This window comes from Stegostoma tigrinum, chromosome 10, assembly GCF_030684315.1.
Source record: "Stegostoma tigrinum isolate sSteTig4 chromosome 10, sSteTig4.hap1, whole genome shotgun sequence".
NCBI lineage: Eukaryota > Metazoa > Chordata > Chondrichthyes > Orectolobiformes > Stegostomatidae > Stegostoma > Stegostoma tigrinum.
In genome coordinates, this window is record NC_081363.1 from 7,089,224 (window position 1) to 7,110,883 (window position 21,660).

Sequence of the window (21,660 nt, forward strand, 5' to 3'; positions counted from 1 at the left end):
CCTTCACATCCGCTCCAGACCAATTTATGCCCCTGAACCATATCCGGTCACCTCCCTTATAACCTATGACACTCAATCCCAATCTCCCACAGACCCCTCATGTCTCAAATCATTCCAAAGGCTCTCTATATCCTCTCTGCCAGTTCAGTACCAAAACACAAACCCATCCATTATTCTTTGCCTTTCGGTCCCCATACCATCACGCTTATTAATATGACATTAATCAGGAGGCATTCTAACGGAAATAAAGTTAGCAGCCTAGTGGTTATATCATCATTAAAAAAAACACACTCTCGTTGATAATAAGCCAAACTTCCAAAATTGCTTGAACAAATGTCTTATGATAACAAACACATCATGAAAGTTCAAATAACTTATGCAAACCAAAATTTCACAGAAGTGATTAATACTTTATGCCACTCAAGCAATGCAGTCTGCTTGATTTTGTTTCAGGCAGTCAGATATCCTTGTGTCATTTTATCAAACTAATTGAGGTAAAAATGAGATAACAGGGTGTAGAGTTGGATGAACACAGCAGGCCAAGCAGCATCAGAGGTGTGAGAAAGCTGACGTTTCCTAGGCCCTTCTTCAGAATTGGGGGAAGGGAAGTGGGTTCTGAAATAAATAGGGAGCGAGGGGGAGACAGATAGAAGATGGATAAAGCAGAAGATAGATGGAGAGGAGACAGACAGGTCAAAGAGTCGGAGATGGAGCCAGTAAAGGTGAGTGTAGGTGGGGAGGTTGGGAGGGGATAGGTCAGTCCAGGGAGGGCGGACAGGTCAAGGGGCAAGATGAGGTTAGTAGGAAGGAAATAGGGGTGCAGCTCGAGGTGGGAGGAGGGGATAGGTGAGAGGAAGAACAGGTTAGGGAGGCAGGGATGAGCTGGGCTGGTTTTGGGATGCGGTGGGGGGAGGGGAGATTTTGAAGCTTGTGATGTCCACATTGATACCATTGGGCTGCAGGGTTTGCAAGTGGAATATGAGTTGCTGTTCCTGCAATCTTCGGGTGGCATCGTTGTGGCTCTGCAGGTGGCCCAGGATGGACATGTCATATGAGCAATGGGAGGGGAATTGAAATGACTTGCGACTAGGAGATGCAGTTGTTTAGTGTGAACCGAGCGTAGGTGTTCCGCAAAGCAGTCCCCAAGCCTCCGCTTGGTTTCCTCGATGTAGAGGAGGCCACAGTGGGAACAGCGAATACAGTATACCACATTGGCAGATGTGCAGGTGAACATCTGCTTGATGTGGAATGTCATCTTGGGGCCTGAGATGGGGTTGAGGGGGACGTGTGGGGGCAGGTGTAGCACTCCCTGCAATTGCAGGGGAAAGTGCTGGGTGTGCTGGGGTCGGAGGGGAGTGTGGAGCGGACAATGGAGTCCTGGAGAGATTGGTCCCTCCGGAAAGCAGATAAGGGTGGGGAGGGAAAAATGTCTTTTGGTGGTGGGGTCAGATTGCAGATGGCGGAAGTGTCACAGGATGATGCATGGGATCCGGAGGTTGGTGGGATCCAACCTCCAGATCCAACATTTCATCCTGTGACACCTCCACAATCTGCAAACCAACCTCACAACCAAAGACATTCTTCCCTCCCCACCCTTGTCTGCCTTCTGGAAAGACCACTCTCTCCGGGACTCCCTTGTCCGCTCCACACTCCCTCCGACCCCACCACACCCGGCACATTCCCCTGCAATTGCAGGGAGTGCTACACCTGCCCCCACACGTCCCCTTCAACCCCATCCCAGGCCCCAAGAAGACATTCCACATCAAGCAGATGTTCACCTGCACATCTGCCAATGTGGTATACTGTATTCGCTGTTCCCACTGTGGCCTCCTCTACATCAGGGAAAACAAGCAGAGGCTTGGGGACCGCTTTGCGGAACACCTATGCTCGGTTCGCACTAAACAACTGCACCTCCCAGTTACAAATCATTTCAATTCCCCTCCCATTCCTCATACGACATGTCCATCATGGGCCTCCTGCACTGCCACAATGATGCCACCCGAAGGTTGCAGGAACAGCAACTCATATTCCGCTTGGGAACCCAGCAGCCCAATGGTATCAATGTGGATGTCACAAGCTTCAAAATCTCCCCTCCCCCAACTGCATCCCAAAACCAGCGCAGCTTGTCACCGCCTCTCTAACCTGTCCTTCCTCCCACTTATCCCTCCTCCCACCTGAAGCCCCACCCCCGTCTCCTACCTGTTAGCCTCATCCCGTCCCCTTGACCTGTTCATCTCCCTGGACTGACCTAACTTCCCTCCCTAACTCCCCACCTACACTCACCTTTACTGGCTCCATCCCAATCTCTTTGACTTGTCTGTCTCCTCTCCACCTATCTTCTCCGTTATCCATCTTTTATCCACCTCCCCCTCACTCCCTATTTATTTCAGAGCCCACTTCCCTTCCCCAATTCTGAAGAAGGGCCTAGGCCCGAAATGTCAGTTTTGCTGCTCCTCTGATGCTGCTTGGCCTGCTGTGTTCATCCAGCTCTACACCTTGTTATCTCAGATTCTCTTGCATCTGCAGTTCCTGCTATATCTAGGTAAAAATGATGCTTGAATCCAATCGTCTGGACTCAGGCATCGAGTACAGCTGACTTTATCCGATCCAATTATTTTGGAATTGAGTTGAACATGTGAACATTTTCTAGATTGGTTCTGATCTTCTTTTGAAATTCGTCTATTCAATCAAACTTATGGTTCTTATGTTGTCTTTGTGCCATGTAGATGTTCATTACCAACTGGTCATGTCAATAATCTATGCAGTAGGCATTGTTTCCCACATGGATCAAGTGATCCAAACTTCAATTGCACCTTTAACTCAGACTGCTGAGTAAGGTCATAAAGGTTCAATGTTGGAGACTGCATTAAAATCCTTTCAATCTAATTACGTCATACAGTGTTGGGTGGGGAAATCATGAGGACAGCTCTGAATCCCAAAGGAGTCAGGTGCTTCATTGTGCCTCAAAATAGTCTTAGTAGCAATGTTTATCTAATTGCTATCATGCAATAAATTACATCTTGTTGAGACAAGACCCTGTTCTTGTTAAGACTCATCAATGACTGTTCCTCTACAACTAATGAAAATATAAATGTATAAATATAAATGAGCTAGGCCATTAGATGCACTCCAGGAAAAGGGACTGGTGTTAGCAGCCCTTGACCGAAGGTGATCAGTGGTGAGCTGAATTGCTTAATACCACACGAAATCTCAGTGAAAAATCCATTGGGTCCAGGAGAAGAAATTTCCAGAAGATCAAGTGACTTTACAGTTTTAAAGACTTTACTGCTATTCATACAAACAGTAAGCAGTTGCAAATGCTTAAACAAACAAGCAGTCAGTAAGAACTCAGGGAAAGACTAATATAAGAGAAATGGCACTTCAGGCTAAAGCCTTTACTTCAGACCTAGTAAGGAAGCGTAGAAAGAGCAGTATTGTCCAGAAACAGATTGCAGACTAATTTCACCTAGGCAAGTTACAGATTCCATGAGAAGGTCAAGATCTGGAGGAGTGTTCCTGGTTCAAGTTTGTTTCGAATTCATTCATGGTATGTGGGCATAGCTGGCTGGGCAAGCATTTATTGCCCATTCCTTAGTTTACCGAGGAAGAAAATTTATAGGAATTCCATGAGTGATGTGGGAAAAAAATTGAAATTAATTGAACAGATACAAACTAGGAAAGCTGGATTTATTTTTGAAAATGAGTGCTTACAGCTAACAATGAATATTGTTGCAATAGCAAGTGGACACCGTGGGCATAACTACAATAGGTTACCTAATTACTATCACGCAATAAGCTAAATCTCAACAACAGAAGAGCTTCTTCTAATTAATACTCCCTAGTGTAAATCATCTACTACTGTAGACAAAATAACCCCTTCAACCCAGTCAAGGAAAGAGGAACTGTAGTAATGTCCTTCTATCCACAAACAATAAAGATAATCTATGAAGTGCTAATGTTCCAACCATTGTGCTCCCATGTGATTTTGTATTTGTCATTCTGACGGAAGACGTGTTTGTTATAATGAGGTCATGCTGAAAATACTTTGTCATCAGGAAGATACCGCTTACATTGGCTGTTCCCATGCATTTTTTCAATGGTTCCTCTTCGGAAATAAGTCGAACAGTCTTTAGCAGTGAAGATGAACGCTAGCATTAATGTTCTGCAGAAGGATGATCATTTCCCTTTTTTGGGAAAACACTGAGAATTTCATTAAGGTCAGAATAGAACTTTTCCTGAATATTTGGTTAGATTCAAGGGTTGGGGCAATAGTGCTGATGACTATGGCATATTTATTGCAGCTGACCTGAAGGTTCAATGTCGCAAGCCATTCATTTATAATGGCATGATGACAAAACTGACTGAAATGAACTGGGAGGTAGCAAGAACTGCAGATGCTGGAGTCAGAGACACCACAGAGTGAAGCTGGAGGAACACAGCAGGCCAGGCAGCATCAGAGGAACAGAAAAATTGACGTTTAGGGTCGGGACCCTTCTTCTGAATGAAGAATGGTCAAATTTGTTGTTCCTCTGATGCTGCCTGGCCTGCTGTGTTCCTCCAGCTTCACACTGTTGAAATGAACTGAGAGTCTAGTTTAAAAGGCAGAATACTAGTAATGCAGTGGCAGACTTTCAAAGGGATGTTTAAGGATAACGTTCAGCAAATATTTATCTAAGGTCACAGGTTAAGGGTGATTGGGATGAAGTGAAATTATGATCGGCTTTCCCCTCTTAAGCCTAAGACAGTGAGGTATATTTTGATTTCCTTCTTTCCCTTTTTACTCCCATCCACTCCAGAGGTAGATTAAAATTGCGTTTCTGAAACCTGAATTTCAGATTCTAATTTTTAAATAAGTACACAAAGAAAATCTCCTTCTAAAATTAAATGTAAAGGCTTATTAGCAAAATCCTTCAAAACACAGCAGAATAGCTTTATTACTTCATTCACAGGCACAAGCTCTCAGGAGCTTAAGAAATGCAGAACAAGAGAATTAATAGGCTATAAATGAGAAGTTGCAGTAAATTCAGAGACATTACAGATCTGTTCAATTAAGTTACAACTTCCTGGAAGAAAGCTTCCAATAATAGTATGATCAGAAAGTGAGGGCCTTCAGTTTCCCTTCTTGCAGGCAAGATGTAGATTTCCTTCCACCAGCAGCTTGACAACAGTTATGGAAAGTCGAAGCAGGCTCAATTCAGATTTGATTTCTGGATTCCCTCCCAAGTTCAGAGACAGATGTAGAAGTCCAAAATTGTATATCTATGTAATTCAACCAGCTCCAACTGAACACGTGACTAGGATTACCAGAGCTGATGGCCTATCTCAGTGGATTAACTGGAAGATCATCAAGGTTAAAGTGTACCTTTACCTCCCCCATTAGAGTTCCCCTTCTGTGACAAGGAGTGAACTATAAAAGCATTTTGTGCTCACTTTAGCATAATGAATCTTGATATTTTCCTTTGTCCAAAGCTGGCTACAAGCAGATAGCTCATCTCCAAGTCCTTTGTAGCAGCTTCAGCTGGGAGATCTATACAGTACAGAGGCACCGAAGCTTCTGGAAATATGATCATGTGATCAGCATTGACTACTTAATGAGTCTAGCAAGTTGTCCAATATTTAAAAGAAAACAGAATTTAACCTTAAAACATCTGCTCACTCCCTCTGCTCATGTCACCAGTGAGAATAAAAACATCTCAAGGAAGATGCATCAACTGTGGTTCAATAAGGAAGTTATTGAAAGAGACACTGAACAATTCTGAGAATGTTCCCAGTTGGTCAGACAATTGAACAGATTTTGAGGTGACAAAAAATGGACTAAGTAGAGTATGAGAAAATGCTAGCTCATTATTTCAGATTGAAAAGCAAGTGTTAGTACCAAGTATTTAAGTATGGAAGGAGTATTTAAAACTAGTGTTGATCCTTTTGAGAGTGAATCTGAAGAATTGATAATGGAAAGCAAGGAATTGGCAGAGGAAATGAACAGATATTTTGTCTTTGACATTACTATAGAAGATGCAACAGACTTTCCAAAGACACCTGAAAATTAAGAGGTGAAAAGGAGGGAGGAAATTTAAAAAGTCACCATCACCAGCGTAAAGGTCTGAGAAAACAATTAAACCTGAATGACTTGATAAGTCCCTAGGGTCAGATTGTCTACATTCTAGGGTCTTAAAAATTTACTGTAGAGAAAATAGAGAAATGGTTGTAATCTTCAAAAAATCTATAGATGCTGCATGAGTCCCAGCAGATTAGAAAGTAATGAAGAAACTTTATTCTAAGAAAGCAGGATAGAGAAAGCAAGGAAACTTACGGGCAGAGATAGTAGGAACTGCAGATGCTGGAGAATCCAAGATAACAAAGTGTGGAGCTGGATGAACGCAACAGGCCAAACAGCATCTTAGGAGCAGGAAAGCTGACGTTTCGGGCAGCCAGCTTAACATCTGTCATTGGGAGATTACTAGAGTTTATAGCAGGATACTCAGAAAATCAGAATGTGAACATGCAGAGTCAACATGTCTTTGTGAAAGGGCAATGTTTTGTTAGCATTGTTTGAGAAAGTAACAAGGAAGGTGGAATTATGGGAAACTGTGAAGGTTACTTGGTTTTCCACAATACATTTGATGAGGTAAGACCTCAAAGGCTATTGTACAACATAAGAGCTCATGATGTGAGGGGTAAAATATGAGCACCGATAAAGATTTGGTTAGTTAACCAAAAGCAGAGGAGAGAGATAAATTAGTGTTTTTAAAATTGGCAAACTGTATATAGTGGTGTGCCACAGGAATCGTGCTCTGGTCTTAGTTATTTGCAATCTATACCAATGAGTTGGATGTGAGGATTGAATGGATGACAGCTAAATTTGGCAATTTGAAACAAAGAAACGGAAAATATTGACAGATGGAGTAGAATGTGTAAAATTAAACCCATCCACTTTGGCAGGAAGAATAGAAAAGCAATATTTTATGTAACTGGAGAGAGACTGTAGCATTTGTGGAATCTGAGAGATTTGGATGTCCTGGTACATGAATCACCATATGCATTATTATCTAGGCACTGAAAACAATTAGGAAAGCAAATAGAATGCTGGTGTTTATAGCAAGGAGAATGGAATATAAAAGTAGGGAAATCTTAACGTAGGGTCTTGAAGAGAGCTCATCTGAAGTACTCTACAATTTATTCTCCTTATTTGAAAAGTGATCAACCTGCAATAAAAATAGTTCAGAGATCGGTTTGCTCAATTCATTCCTGGATGAAGGGCCTATCTTATGAGGAAAGGTTAAACATGTTGGGCTTTTGCCTAGTTGAGTTTACAAACACGAGAGGTCATCATATTGAAACATATACGATCCTACATGTGACTCTCGACCCACAGCAATGTGGTTAACTCTTAACTACCCACTGGGCAATAAGGGATGCAGAGCCAGCAATGCCCTCTTCCTGCGAATGAACTGAGTTGCAGAGATTCTTGATAGACAATGGAGGAAAATGGGGTTAAGACCACAATGAGATGAACCATGATCTTATGAAATGGATACAGATTCAAACGGCTGAACTCCCTCTCCCATATCCCATGTTCCTATATCTTTCGTTCAGTCAAATGCATCAACCACAGACAACATAGTTAGAAAGGGGATATGTTGATTGCCTCTTTCCTCCCTATTCTTCCTTGGATGCTCATCAAATACTTGGTGACTAGGACCGTGCCGTACAGGGAGACGCTGCACAGGATACAGCGTATAAAGATGGAATTGCGACACATAGCATGAAGAGCAGCAAATGTATGATTTAAACAACATAATGGTCTGTTCAATCACAATTCAGATGATAAGCTCAGCCTTATTAGGTTGCCCTACCCTGCTGTGTCTAGGTAGCACTTAATGACTAACTCATCGGCAAGAATCCCCAGTTAATGGATAATGATGGGATTGTGTAGAGGGAGGGACTTAGATTAGTTCACAGGTTGGCGCAACATCGAGGGCCGAAGGGTCTGTTCTGCGCTGTATTGTTCTATGCTCTATGTTCATTAGCATTTCAGGCAGCATACCCCAAATTGTTAAATTTATGGGTGAAGAGCAGTGGCTGTCTCCCCTTCTTTATCAGTTCACCCCCTTTCCCCAGTTAGTCATAACAAAGTTAATTTAAAAATAGCCTTTCTTTAAAACTAGCCTTTCTTAACAAAACAGTGAATTTATAACATAATAAATATAGGAAATGATAACATAACACACATACATGGAGCAAAAACAAAAACAAAGTTGCTGGAAAAGCTCAGCAAGTACGGCAGCATCTGTGAAGGCAAAAACAGAGTTAACGTTTCGTGTCCGGTGACCCTTCCTCAGTACCTTAGTTCTGCTGCCAGACTTGCTGAGCTTTTCCAGCAAGTTTGTTCTTGTTCCTGATTTACAGCATCCGCAGTTCTTTTGCCTTTTACTACACATACATGGAGGCTTGAAATGGGAAACGTGGAGAAACAAAGGGCAGAGGTTCTGAAAAAAAGAAAGCTCAGACTGAGCCATAAATCATAATTATCTCCAGCGTGAATGGAATAGTACTGGCTGACCAGTATTTATTGCCCATCCCTAGGTGCCCTTGAGAAAGTGGTGGTGAGCTGCCTTTATGAGCCATTGCAGTATAATTGCCATTAGGAGGGATTTCCAGGATTTTGACTCAGTGACACTGATATATTTCCAAGTCAGGATGGTGAGTGGCTTGGTGGGGAACTTGGAGGGGGTGGTGTTCCCATGTATCTGCTGCCCTTGTCCTTCTAGAAAGAAGCAGTTGTGGGTTCGGAAGGTGCTGTCTGAGGAGCCTTGGTGAATTTCTGCGGTGCATCTTGTAGATAGTACATACTGCTGCTACTGAGCGTTGGTGGTGGAGGGAGTGGATGGTCATGGGTGTTGTTCCAAAAATTTGGCTGCTTAGTCCTGAATGGTATCAAGTTTTATGAGTATTGTTGGGGCTGCACTCATCCAGGCAAGTGGGGAGTATTCCATCACACTCCTGACTCGTGCCTTGTGAGAATCTTCAAGCCTTGCTTTACACTTTACGGAAAGATACCACATCAAGGCCCTCAGAAGTGCCATCTGCCTTCGCTGGAAAGACAGGCATATCAGCATCCTTGAATCAGCCAAAAACTTCAGCATCATGATCATCTGAAATCATCTCCACTTGGCTGTCCATCTGTTTGGGTTGCTGGATAGTTGCCAAGAGGCAAGAGGAACAAGAGAAGGACAACGGAAACATGTCAAAGAGTCCCTGGAATCTTCTCTTAAGAAATACAAAATGCTTGAGAGACCAGTTTTCAGAAGAAACCAACTTGGATGAAGCTCATGTATGAAGGGACACAATACCTTGAGAACACCTCTTGTTAAAAGGATGGAAAAAGAACTGGAGAAATAAATATCAGTAGCCTTGAAGCCAAGGTCCAATTCCACCTCTCAAAACACTTGCCAAATGTGTGGTCAGATATGCAGCTCTAAGATTGGGCTCACCAACCATGCAAGGACATACTGAATCCACGATCAGTTACATGGCATTTCTTAGGTGGACAATCAGATTCATTAATGAGTAACTGCCAGCAACAATGCTAACCAGCTGGACATTGCAGGAATGGGACCTTTTTGTAGTTACAGTATATTGTTGATTCACGTACTGCCTGTAAACTTTCACCAGCTTTTCCAATAACTTCAACTTACTTTGCAAAAGCAGTAAAATGAAATACTCAGCAACAAGCCTGAAAGTTATGATCATCCTTGTTAATAGCACTGAGGATTTTTCCTGCTGCTGAACTCCTTTAGATTTATGACTTTAAGGAAGGGTTAGTTGGAACACTGAAGTTGAAAATAGTACTGCTGGAGAATTTGTTTAAAAAATTACAAGAATGATAACAGATCTAAGAGGGGACAAAATAACTGAATATCCTAGAGTTCTTCAAAACAAAAACTAAGAAGTGACCTGATCGAAATCTTTAAAATTGTTAAGGAATTTGACCGGATAAGCATAGAGTGATTTACGCTTGTGGGGTAATCCAAAACTAGGGGCCATAAATGTAAGAAGGTCACTAGTAACGGATAGTTGGAGCTCTTGAAAGAACGTGAGTTGCTTTGTTGGTTTTCATGTAAAATGTGTATTGTAGACTGACTAGCCAGTGGTCAGTTGGCCATATCTGATTAACCCTAGTTTCCTACTTCAGCTGTCCAACAATCCTGTAACAGTGGATGGTGCCATTCGTCTTTTAGAAGTTGTGCGGAAGAATGACAAGTCAAACTTGGAAAATATCAACATCAATGTGAGTCTCACTTTGTTTATATGATTTAGGACAATACCGAATATAATAACGACCGAATATCCTGAAGTGTGAAATATGGTCCACATACAGAGGTAGTGGATTTTTTCCTATTCCTATCCATCACTTTGGGTTGCCTGGACGCAGCAAATACAGGAAAATTAGGCAGTGGAAGAGATTAGAGGTTAATTACACTACAGAAAAAAAAAGCCATAGGAATATTTCTGGCTTTGGATCACGAAAAAAAATAGAGTATTTGATAAAATTGGTGCAGTCTGCAACAGTTAATTAATCCATTAGATTAGATCAATGACAGTGTAGTGCAAGGGATTAAGCATCAGTCCTAAGATTGAGGAAATTAGTCTACATTCAATATTGGTGCAGATACAACTGGAGTACTGATTACAGGGGCTTGGTTAGCTTGACTGAATGGCTAGTTTGCAATGCATAGTAACACCAATAGTGCGGATTCATTTCTCAAACTGGATGGGGTTAACATGAAAGAAAGTGCTCCTAAGATGCTGCTTGGCCTGCTGTGTTCATCCAGCTCCACACTTTGTTATCCCAGATTCTCCAGCATCTGCAGTTCCCATTACATCTGGGGTTAACATGAAGCTCCCTCCTTCTCAATCCTGCCTGATGGCACAGTGACTCTAAAGCCAAACCACTGACAGTTCTCTCTCTCTTTAGAATGAGAGAGCTAATCCTCTGGGACTTAAGGTGGCTTTTACCTATCGGGTACAACTCTGCTCATACGCAAGAATACCAAGACATTTTAGATATTGCAGATAAGGACAACCAAACTGGTTATGGAGTATAATCAATAATAAGACAATGCTGCAAAACTTGTTGCTGGTCAGGCATTATCAGTGGAGGAATGGATTTAATATTTCCAGTCAATGACCTTTTGTCATTCCTAGCACTAATTTTTCATAGGTAATAGGAACTGCAGATGCTGGAGAATCTGAGATAACAAGGTGTAGAGCTGGATGAACACAGCAGGCCAAGCAGCATCTTAGGAGCAGGAAGGCTAATTTTTCATGCCTGCTAAAGTTATGCAATGCATGGTGAAGATCAATGCATTCTGGATAGTAGAAAAATTGGAAAAATAAAAAATTAACATAGATCTTATGTGGTTAATGAGTTACAGAAACATTCTATTGTCTGATTATGTTGCTTCAGAATGTACTAGTAAATGAAAATTTCATGGAGCTGCTAAAGAGCGTTACTCATGATCATCCACAGTTTGTGATTGAAACTAGAGGAGTTGGAGGATCTATTGTTGGAAGCCAAAAATCTCGACCTGATCCAATGAAAGTGATCCAGGCAAGAATCTATGAATTTGACCCCTATTGAATTAGGTCCTACAACATGTGATACTACTTCTAAAAATATCTTGCATGCTATAAACCTATTTACATTTATTTATAGAGTTCAACATTAAAAGCATATACCTCTTAACTTAGCTACAGCACACTTCTTTATAGATCTTTTTAATCAACCCACTCTGCGATGTTATGACACGTATCTGGATCAAGTGGGATGAGAACCGAAGCCTTCTGGCTGAGAGATAGAGACATTATCACTGCACAATAAGAACATGCAGTTTCTTTACATTCTGATTACATCAAGTAAAGAAACAAACTACATTAATTAACACCGCCCAATCTTTCTTCTACACTCTTCAGTATGCCAATAAAACCAATACATTGACTGATACAACTGTCCAATAGCCACTGTCTGCATACAATAAATTAATAAACAGTCCATAGTCACAAAAGCTTATGTATCTCATTGTAAGGGCAAGTGTGTTCTTCTCACCTGTTGATGTACAACAATGGATTCTATATTTGCTTTTAGGGCTCCCGGTGCAGTGGAAGTATCCCTACCTCTGAGCCACGTTCGAGTCCAAGCTGTCCCAGATATGTGTCATAACATGCCTGAATTAATTAGAAATATCTAAGCAATTAATTGTAGGTAATTATATTAAGGGCATGAATTTTGGATCTTGATGCTTAACTGCAGGCAGATGGTCCTTCCGCCCAACGATCCTATACCTTGGAGCTGGGGATCTTGAAGGCCAGCTGGTTCCATGTTCACCAAAATCAGTTCTAGCCTCCAGCAAGGGTCTAAATTTCCCCAATATAGTTTGAGCACTGGTGCACTGATATTAATTCTGAAGAAGAGTCCAGACCCAAAACATCAGCTTTCCTGCTCCTCTGATGCTGCTTGGCCTGCTGTGTTCATCCAGCTCTACACTTTGTTATTTTAGCACTGATATTATCTGTGGGACTGGATACAATTCAAATATCACAATGAAGGGATGGAAATTTCAGATTAACTGAATTTGGTTCTAAGAGTACTTTCAAAAGGTATCTAAGGGATTTTCGAGGCACCTATTGCTAAACCTCCCTGACAGAGTTGTTGCGGTTATATTACAGATATAAGCAGTATCAGAGGAGCAGGAAAGCTGACGTTTTGGGTCTAAACCCTTCTTCAGACCCTTCCTCTGATGCTGCTTGGCCTGCTGTGTTCATCCAGCCCTACACCTTGTATTCTCAGATTCTCATCATCTGAAGTTCCTACTATCTCATGGTTATATTATATCTGACTTGCCAAGAGTTGATACTGAAATGGACATGAGAAAATGTTCCATTAGCCACCAATGTTATCTAATTCCCTGAAGGAAGAACAGCCAGTGTGCTTGCAAAAGGAGGAAGGAAAGAAATATGGAAACAAATATTTTAACAATGTCAATGACTACTGTGCAATTGCTTCAAATAGGATTACCTAGATAAGCACAAACTCCGACTCTCCGATTTCTTCAGAAACATGGACAAAGCTGGAAACATGAATGTGCCTGTCTCCGATTTCAAGAAAGCTTTACAGGTTTGGGGAGATTTTCACAAAAATGCACTTTTAAAAGGTCCCATCAACAACATGGCACAGTGGTTAGCACTGCTGCCTCACAGTGCCAGAGACCCGGGTTTGATTCCACCCTCGGGCAACTGTCTGTGTGGAGTTTGCACATTCTCCGTGTCTGCGTGATGGTGCTATGATTTCCTCCCACAGTCTAAAGATGTGCAGGCTATGTTGATTAGTCATGCTAAATTGCCCATATTGTTCAGGCGTGTGTAGATTAGGTGGGTTATAGGAGGATGGGTCTGGTTGGGATGCCCTGAGGTTCAGTGTGGACTTGTTGGGCCGAAGGGCCTATTTCCACACTGTAAGAATTCTATGATTCCATGATAACAATAAATGAAGATTTGAAAAGTCAGCACTGCGGAACCTTAGGTGTAGAAATTTCAGTCTTCAACCATAAATTGAGGTTACGTTATACAAATTATAACTAAAAGCAACAAACATAAGATCAAAGGAGGTCTGTGCAGGGTGACGTTAGGAAACAGCTCTTCAGCACAAAAGATTAGTTAAAATTCAAGGCAGAATCTCTCGCACACAATGCTGACAAGAATGTGGCAGGGTCAATTGAAAAATTTGAACCTAAGATTTTTGTCAGGTAAATGTGGCGAGGGTTACAGTACCAAAGTGGGTAAATGAATTATGAAAGAATTCAATCATGATACAAATCAATTAAGCAGCAGACTCGAGGCACTGAATTGTCTGCTGCTGCTTGTCACCTCTCCTGCCAGGAGACCTGCCAACATGGTATGCAACACTTATCTGCTTTGTACTATTCTCACAGATCCATCATGTTTGTTTGCAACCAATCTGCGATATCAACATCAAAATACGTCTCAGCTGGACCTTCTTTTTGTCCTCTGGAAGAGGTCTCTGTAGTTTTTCAGTCTCATCACATGGCCAAAATTTTGATATTTTTCTTTCGGGAAGTCACTTTTAAGAGTTTTTCATGTCCCTGCAGTTCCAAGTGCCTCCCCATTTGACAATGGCATCTATACTTTTAGCAGTCTTATTATCCACATTTCAAAGGCTTCAGTTTCCTTACATGGATCTTCATTTTATTGTCCAGATTTCCTAAATTTTACAAGAAAATGGACTGAATGTAGCCTCTCGTGCCTTTTCCTTGTTACAAACTCAAGTTATCTTGGTGGAAACATCTTTATAAAATTACTGGCAATCTCTATTCTTCTACTAACTTCTGGGTTGCATCTGCCATTTCCTGTTAGCCAGGATGTGGAGAAGCTGGTGTTGGACTGGGGTGGACAATGTCAGAAATCACCAACGCCTGGTTGTAGTCCAACAGGTTTATTTGAAAACACAAGCTTTTGGAGCCTCGTTCCTTCATCAGGTGTTAGTGAGGCGGTATCAGGCACAGAATTTTTAGTAGAAGATCAAAGGGTCACACCACTGATGAGAATGTATTAAACAAACCTGAGATGCTTTTAAATCTTTAATCAGTTAGAAGGTTTTAGTTGATTAAATGAAAACATAAATGCCAGAATTCCTTTCAAGTCACTGCTCTAAGGGAACTAAAGATTTTTTCCGTGTAGGGAAAAGTTGACATTTTAGGTCAGACAATGCATATTAGGTGTGCAAGGCCTTGTTCAGAATCTGTTTGCATTTTGGTGGCAGTTTGACTGATTTTATTTCTAAAGTAGGGGCTTATAAAATACCACATTGCCAGATTGCCTATAAATTGTGTGCTTTTTGAACAAAATAGAATGTATCTGCAAATACAAATACACCCCATAGATTACATGTGCATATGTATGTGTGTGTGTGTGCGTGAGCGATAGAGAGAAAGTGAATTTGTATGTGTGTGTGGGACAGAGAGAGTGTGTATGCCTGTGTGCGGGGTTGGTGAGAGAGAAGGAGAAAGAATGTGTGTGTGTGAGAAACAGTGCGTGAGTGTGGATCTTCAGGCAAACATCCTCCAAGGTGGACTTTGGATACATAACAACAGAGTTGCCAAGTTCCTCAAACAGGATATTGGGTTCATATTGCACTACAGGGTGACCCTACCACACTACACGCACACACACATACACATTTGCATACAGATTCACTCTTATACACACAGTCTCTCAAACACACACTCTCTCTTTCCCACACACACACACGTGTGCGCGCGCACTCCTATACACACATACACTCTCTCTCCCTTTCACACAGACACACTCTCTCCTCCCTCACACACATACACTCTCTCCTGCCCACACACACATTCATTCTCTCCCCCCACCCCACAAACACAGGCACACACACTCTCTCTTTCTCTCTCTAGCTGCTCCCCCTCCCACACTCTTGGGGTGAATTTGTATTTGCAGAAACATTCCATTTTGCTCAAACAGCACACAATTAATAGACAGTCAGTAAATGTGACATTTTATAAATTCTGTTAGCATTTGTCCTACATTGACAAACTTGTATAATACTTCAAATGTGATACCATTTGCTTTAATGTTCACTCTAGTTTCTTCAAATGTATTCCTCCCATCCATCACTGTTTCTGCCTTTTTGGCATTCACACTAAATCCATCTTCACCTGTTAAATATTTTGTAAGGCCTATTCTGAAATGTAAATAGTGTTATCTATCATTTTAATATATTTTAATTCAGAGGTGCACAAATTGCAATTCTTGCCAGCCCTAATTGCCCTTGAGACTTTGATTTATTCTGTCTCCTAGTTTGTGTGGCGAATGTGTATTTCCAAGTCAATCATATAAGCAGTCAAGCCATATGACTTGGAGTGGAACCCATGAGTGGTAGTGCACCTGTTGTCCTTTTCTTTCTAAATAGCAGAAGTCAGAGAAGTCTTGGTTATTTGCTGCTATGCATTTTGTGTATTGGACACACAGAAGTCACATTACACTGATGACAGAGGGAGTGAATGTCAAACAAATAGGCAGCTTTGTGCTGAGTAATGTAAGCGTCTTGGACATTGTTGAATCTGCCCATCCAGACATTTCCAAAAGAACAGAAAATGGTATCAAAGTAGATTTAGCTTTTCCTCTGTCTACTGCATTGCAAATCTCAGTATCCCCACTAGCCCAAGCAATACCCCACTATAACCCCTAGCCAATTTGTAATCCAGAAATGATTGTAGGCAGTTTTGACAGGACCAAATAGGCCTCAAATAGTTTAACAAAGTTAACCTCAGTCATCAACTACATAATTACATCAAGATACCAGCAAAGTTTGCATAGAAGGGGCTGAAGGAGCTTGATGCAAGTTAGGATAAGGCTGCTCAATTCTGGAAGCGTTTATTTTTAATTAAAGTGGAAGGTGGGAAGCCAGCGAGGAAAATATTTGATGCCAACTGACTCAACCCATTCAATGAATGGTTGAAGGTTTCAGGAGATGATGGACTATGTCAGGTGTGGAAACTACACCTATTTTCTGTCTTGGGGTAGATGCCAAAACAGACCTATTGGGTTGAAAACTGATTTCTATTCCAGAAATATTCTCATTCCTTTGTTATTAATCTTATTTCACCAGCAATTCAACATTCCATTGGATCTTGTTCAGGTTGAAGAACTACTCAGCAAACTTGACAGAGGCAATACTGGATCAATTGACTACAGGTAAGGAATAGGGTACAATAGCTTGCTTACATTATTGGACTAATAATCCAAAGGCATAGACTAATAATTCAGGGATATGAATTGAAATCTCACTGACAGATAATTAGAAATAGGAGCAGAAGCAGATCATTTGTGCAATCGAGCCTACTCCGCCATTTAAAAAGATCATGGTTGATCTGACAGTGGCCTTCACTCCACTTTTATTTCCTGCCACCCACACTCCTCCCCAACATCTCACCATAACACTTTACTCTCTTGTATACAGAAAATCTATTCAACATTCCCTCGCAGAATGTTGTTCAGTTGGAAAATTTAAATTCAGTTAATTAAATAAATCTTGAGCAAAAAACAATGGTGACACTGCAATTGGAGGAATATTAGAAAAACCTAGCAATTTGCTAATATCCCTTAGGGGTGTAAACCTGATGTCTATATCTAGTTTGGCCAACATATGATCCCAGAGTCATAGCACTGTAGTTAACTTTTCCCTGTCCTTAAAAATGGATGATCAAGTCACTCCATTATATTCACAATTGAGATTCACCAGCGCTTTCTTAAGAGATATTGGAAATTGGCAATAAATATAGCTTTGCCAATGATTCCTGGATCCCATTAATTAGATTTTTTATAAAAGCATGCATTGTTGATTGTTCATGTTTAGTATGGCTTTCCTTCCAACTGTAGTGAATATACTGGAGGTTGGAGGAGTCAGATATCAAATCGATAACAATATGTGTATTCTCATTAAGTAGAAATTCCTTAATTGTTCTTTTAAAAAAAATCACCAGTAGTTTACTTATTAAATCTCCTTCGATCCTAACATTTTTGTTTGATGGTTGAATTCTCAGAGATAAATGAAACTGCACTGGGGGCTAACTCAATTGTGTTACCCCTGTCTGGGATAGCACACCGACAATCAAGCTCCTCTATTCCTGGAGTCATCACAAAAGTTAAAGATATTCCAGAAGAACACAAATTACTCCAATTTACCTTTTTTAAAGACCCAAACTGAAAGAAAACACAGGCTAGTTTCTGTACTTTCCTAGAATTACTATTTATTACAATTAATTACACTCTAGCTGTAGCTAAACAATTATGAATCTTCTGAATACACCTCCATTAATTAAATATCAAAGCCCCTTCTCTACTCTCCCTTATATACACACCCACACAAACACAGGGAAAATAAGCATGGGTGTTATGGATGGCGGGAATGTCTGGCAGGCTGTTTTATTGTTCCTATATGGAGAGTTGCTGAGACAATTCTTATGCTGGTCAGAATGCTGTTTCTTGGTCTTCCTTCTCCAGAGCTTTTCACTGGTTTGTAGTTGACACAGTTGACCAGTTGACACTTATAAAAGATCTCTGGCCCATTAATTAAAAGGCACAGCTAACAGGAAGTACTGAAGGAAAAATAAACATGTTTCATTAAATTAGTCTTAAATTAGGTTTTACTATAGAGAGAGCTCCTGAGCTGGTAGAGGTTTGAAGGCTTCTCCCTATATTGTTCCTAGCTCAAAGCTGTTCAGCTACCCAAAAACCAATCATATAGTTGTTGGAAGGCAGAAAACCTTTGTCATCAATAACTGACTACCAGTCCATAGACCAAGGAGCTTACTGTTGTCAACCAAAGCTTCATTTGTACTCAGCTTACCTACCAACTGCACTTAAATTAATAATGAACAAATGGCTGCAAAAAAGATGCTTGCAATGAGTGTCATGTTATGTTGTAGACATGCTTTCTGAGCTGATGGATTCGGTTGTAAACGTTTTGTCACCCTGCTAGGTAACACTGTCAGCACGCCTCTGGTGAAGTGTTGGTGTCCTGTCCTGCCTGTTATTTATATGCCTCAGTTTGCTGGGGTGATTGGTATTACTTCCGGTTTTGTTTCTTAGTAGTTTGTATAAGCTGATCAGAGACAGGGAATTCCTGGAGGCCTGGTATTCCAACTGGAACTCCATCAGTAAACGCATTGAATTAGACCCTGTGTACAAACCTGTGGCTCAGCGAGCATGTCTACAACCTCATCCACAACCCGAGCTACAACTCTTCTCGAAAACATTAAGTGTCATGCTACTTGCTTTGAAATCATGTATCAATCGGCAAAGTAATCCTTGATTTTAAAAGAGTTCTTTCCTCATTTCGGTCCACAATGAAAAATACCAAGAAATAAAAAGATATGATCTTTACAACAGTAAAAAGTGATCTTTTTATCAACCAAGTTATTGGTCTCTCCCTCAAAGAAGATTGCTCTCTTTTATTTAAAAAATTATTGAAGTACCATGGGCATCCTTGGCAAAGCCAGCACATATTGCCAGTCCATAGTTATGTTTCATAAGGTGATGTTGTGGCTTCTGCCTGAAGCGCTGTTGTCAGTGTGGTGAAGGTATATAGTGCTAAAGTAGGCAGCACCTGAACTTTGGTACAGCAACAGTGAAAGTAAGGAATGTCCAAGTTGTAATAGTCTCTGACCTGAAGGCAAACATGATAAATTCAACCAGGTGCGTTTTGGGGGCTGAATAGAGAAAGAGAAATAAGTGGAGAATCTCAGCTGTAGTGGGATGCAGAGATAATAAGTTGATGTTAGCCAAAGGCAAAATTAAAGGGAAATTATCTTTCACAGAAGCCATGAGGATCATTCATTGTGTACTGCATCATCTGTTTCTATCGTGTCTTTTGCAATCTCAGGATGTCCCAAAGCAATCTAGAGTCACTGAGCCATTTTTAAGTTGCAATCATGTCATAATGTAGGAAATTGTCAAAGCCAAACAGTACTAAACAAGGTCACAAAAAACAGCATGCAATGAATTATCAGACAATCTGTTTAGTGATATTGACTATGGATTAAATATTGGTCAAGACAGTGAGTGGACTGCCCTGACTTTCTTCAAATTGTACCAAATACACTCCATCTAAACGAACAGGCAAGGCCGCAGTTTAACATCTGATCCAAAAGTAGGCACCACCAAAGGTGCAGCACTGATTTTCAACCAACATTTAATTCTGGCTTCTGCAGTGAGGATTTAATGTTTGACTTTCTGATTGACTGATAGATAATGTCTAATAGTGCTGCGTACATTCATACACACAGAATCATACAGGTAATGTCTCCAATACCGCCATTACCAATCCTGGTTACGTCGTATCTCAACAACAGGACAGATCCAGCAGAGGTGAAGACACAGTGGTATAATTGTCAACATTGACTATGGACCTCATGAAATCTCATGGCATCAGGGAAAACATTAGCAAGGAAACTGCCTGCTGATTACTGCCCACTCTCGGCTAATAAATTAGTACTCCCCCATGTTGAAAACCATTTGGAGTAAGCCCTGAGGGTAGCAAGGGCACAGAAGGTGTACTGGGTGCAGAACTTCATTGTCCATCATCTAGGATGCCTCAGCTGCACCGATACTAACTCAGCTAGTCAAGTCGTAAAGACAGACTGGGTGTGCAGCAGGGTGTTGAGGGAGCCAATAAGAGTGTAGATATGAACCTAAAATTTGCTCAGTTAGCCGAAATGAAATTGAGTTAGAATCAAATAAGATGAAAAAACAAATGAAACCTGGTCTTTACTTAATGACTAAAAGGCAATGGGTTTTTAAAGTGTCTGTGTAAGGATGAAAGAATGTGTGTATTTGTTTACATCACAGTAATGGACTAAACTGTCACAGTTACTCAGGAAAAGCTGAAGTTTTGTTTTAAACAAATACAATGAATCGGATTTTAATGTGGACTACATAACTGCCATGGAATTGTGCTTTGTGAATATCAAACAGTTGATTTGATGACATAAATGCAGCGAATAGCGAGTGCAAGCTAAGTTTTATGTCAAGACTCATTGCAGGCAAGAGATGTGTCTTTCCAAGGAGATACAAGCAAGTATTATGTTTCACAAGCAGGAATTGCTGGAAAAGCTCAGCAGGTCTGGCAGCATCTTTGAAGAGAAATCAAGAGTTAATGTTTCAGGTCCAGTGACCTTTCCTCAGAACTGAAAACAAAACATTAACTCTGATGTCTCTGCACAGAAGATGCCAGACCTGCTGCGCTTTTCCAGCGATTTCCGTTTCTGTTTCTGATTTACAGCATCTGCAGATCTTTCAGTTTTGATCAAGACTTATGTCTTCCACATCAGTTGATCAATTCACTTGGCACGTTTGTGATGTTTGCAAGTGGTAAAATTGATCATTTGCTGAGTGGACTGGATAATGTCAAGACTTTGAATGTTCAGCTTCTATGGAACAAGTATAAAACAACTTCCCTCACAGTAAAAAGCTAGCTAGCTTGAAGAAGTTGATACTAGCTTGTGGAGGGCGATAGATCACTGACGAGATATTGAAATAGAATGTGCCGATCACCTGTTATGGCCTGATCCTTGTATAAGTCGACGTAATAGGGTGCACTTTTGATTGCAGGCGTTATATGGGTGAGATTTTTACAGTGTTTTAGGCAGTATACTTTGCTATAGTAAAGAACATTGGGTACATACCATTGTTAGAATTTCCTTGGACTATTGATAGCCACAGTAAACCTGACAGACCAGGGAAAGTGGGAATAAAAACTTACAAGATGAAAAAACGTACTTGACCTCATCCTTACCAATATGCCTGCTGCAGACACATCTGTGTATAACAATATCAGTAGGACTAACCACTTCACAGTTCTTCAAGAGTTCCACCTTAATATTGATTGATATCATCAACAGTGTTATCAAGCAGCGCTTCCCAACTGATGCTGACTTTGAGTTCCATCAGGATTACTCAATTCCTGACCTCATTAAAACCTTGGTCCAAACAGGGGCAAAAGAGCTGAGTTCCAGGGATGAGGTGACAGTGGTTGGTCTTGACATTAAGGTTGCATTTGTAGCACTA

General features: G+C 40.9%; 1 protein-coding gene across 1 annotated transcript in view; it reads left to right on the forward strand.

The window, feature by feature from the left end:
- Positions 1-21,660, forward strand: part of LOC125455513 (uncharacterized) — a 77,568-nt gene that overhangs the window by 46,438 nt on the left and 9,470 nt on the right. The window contains exons 16-19 of the mRNA XM_059649412.1: positions 10,193-10,288; positions 11,468-11,611; positions 13,070-13,174; positions 16,703-16,788. Coding sequence (XP_059505395.1) covers positions 10,193-10,288; positions 11,468-11,611; positions 13,070-13,174; positions 16,703-16,788 — 431 coding nt within the window. The remainder of the gene's footprint in view (positions 1-10,192; positions 10,289-11,467; positions 11,612-13,069; positions 13,175-16,702; positions 16,789-21,660) is intronic.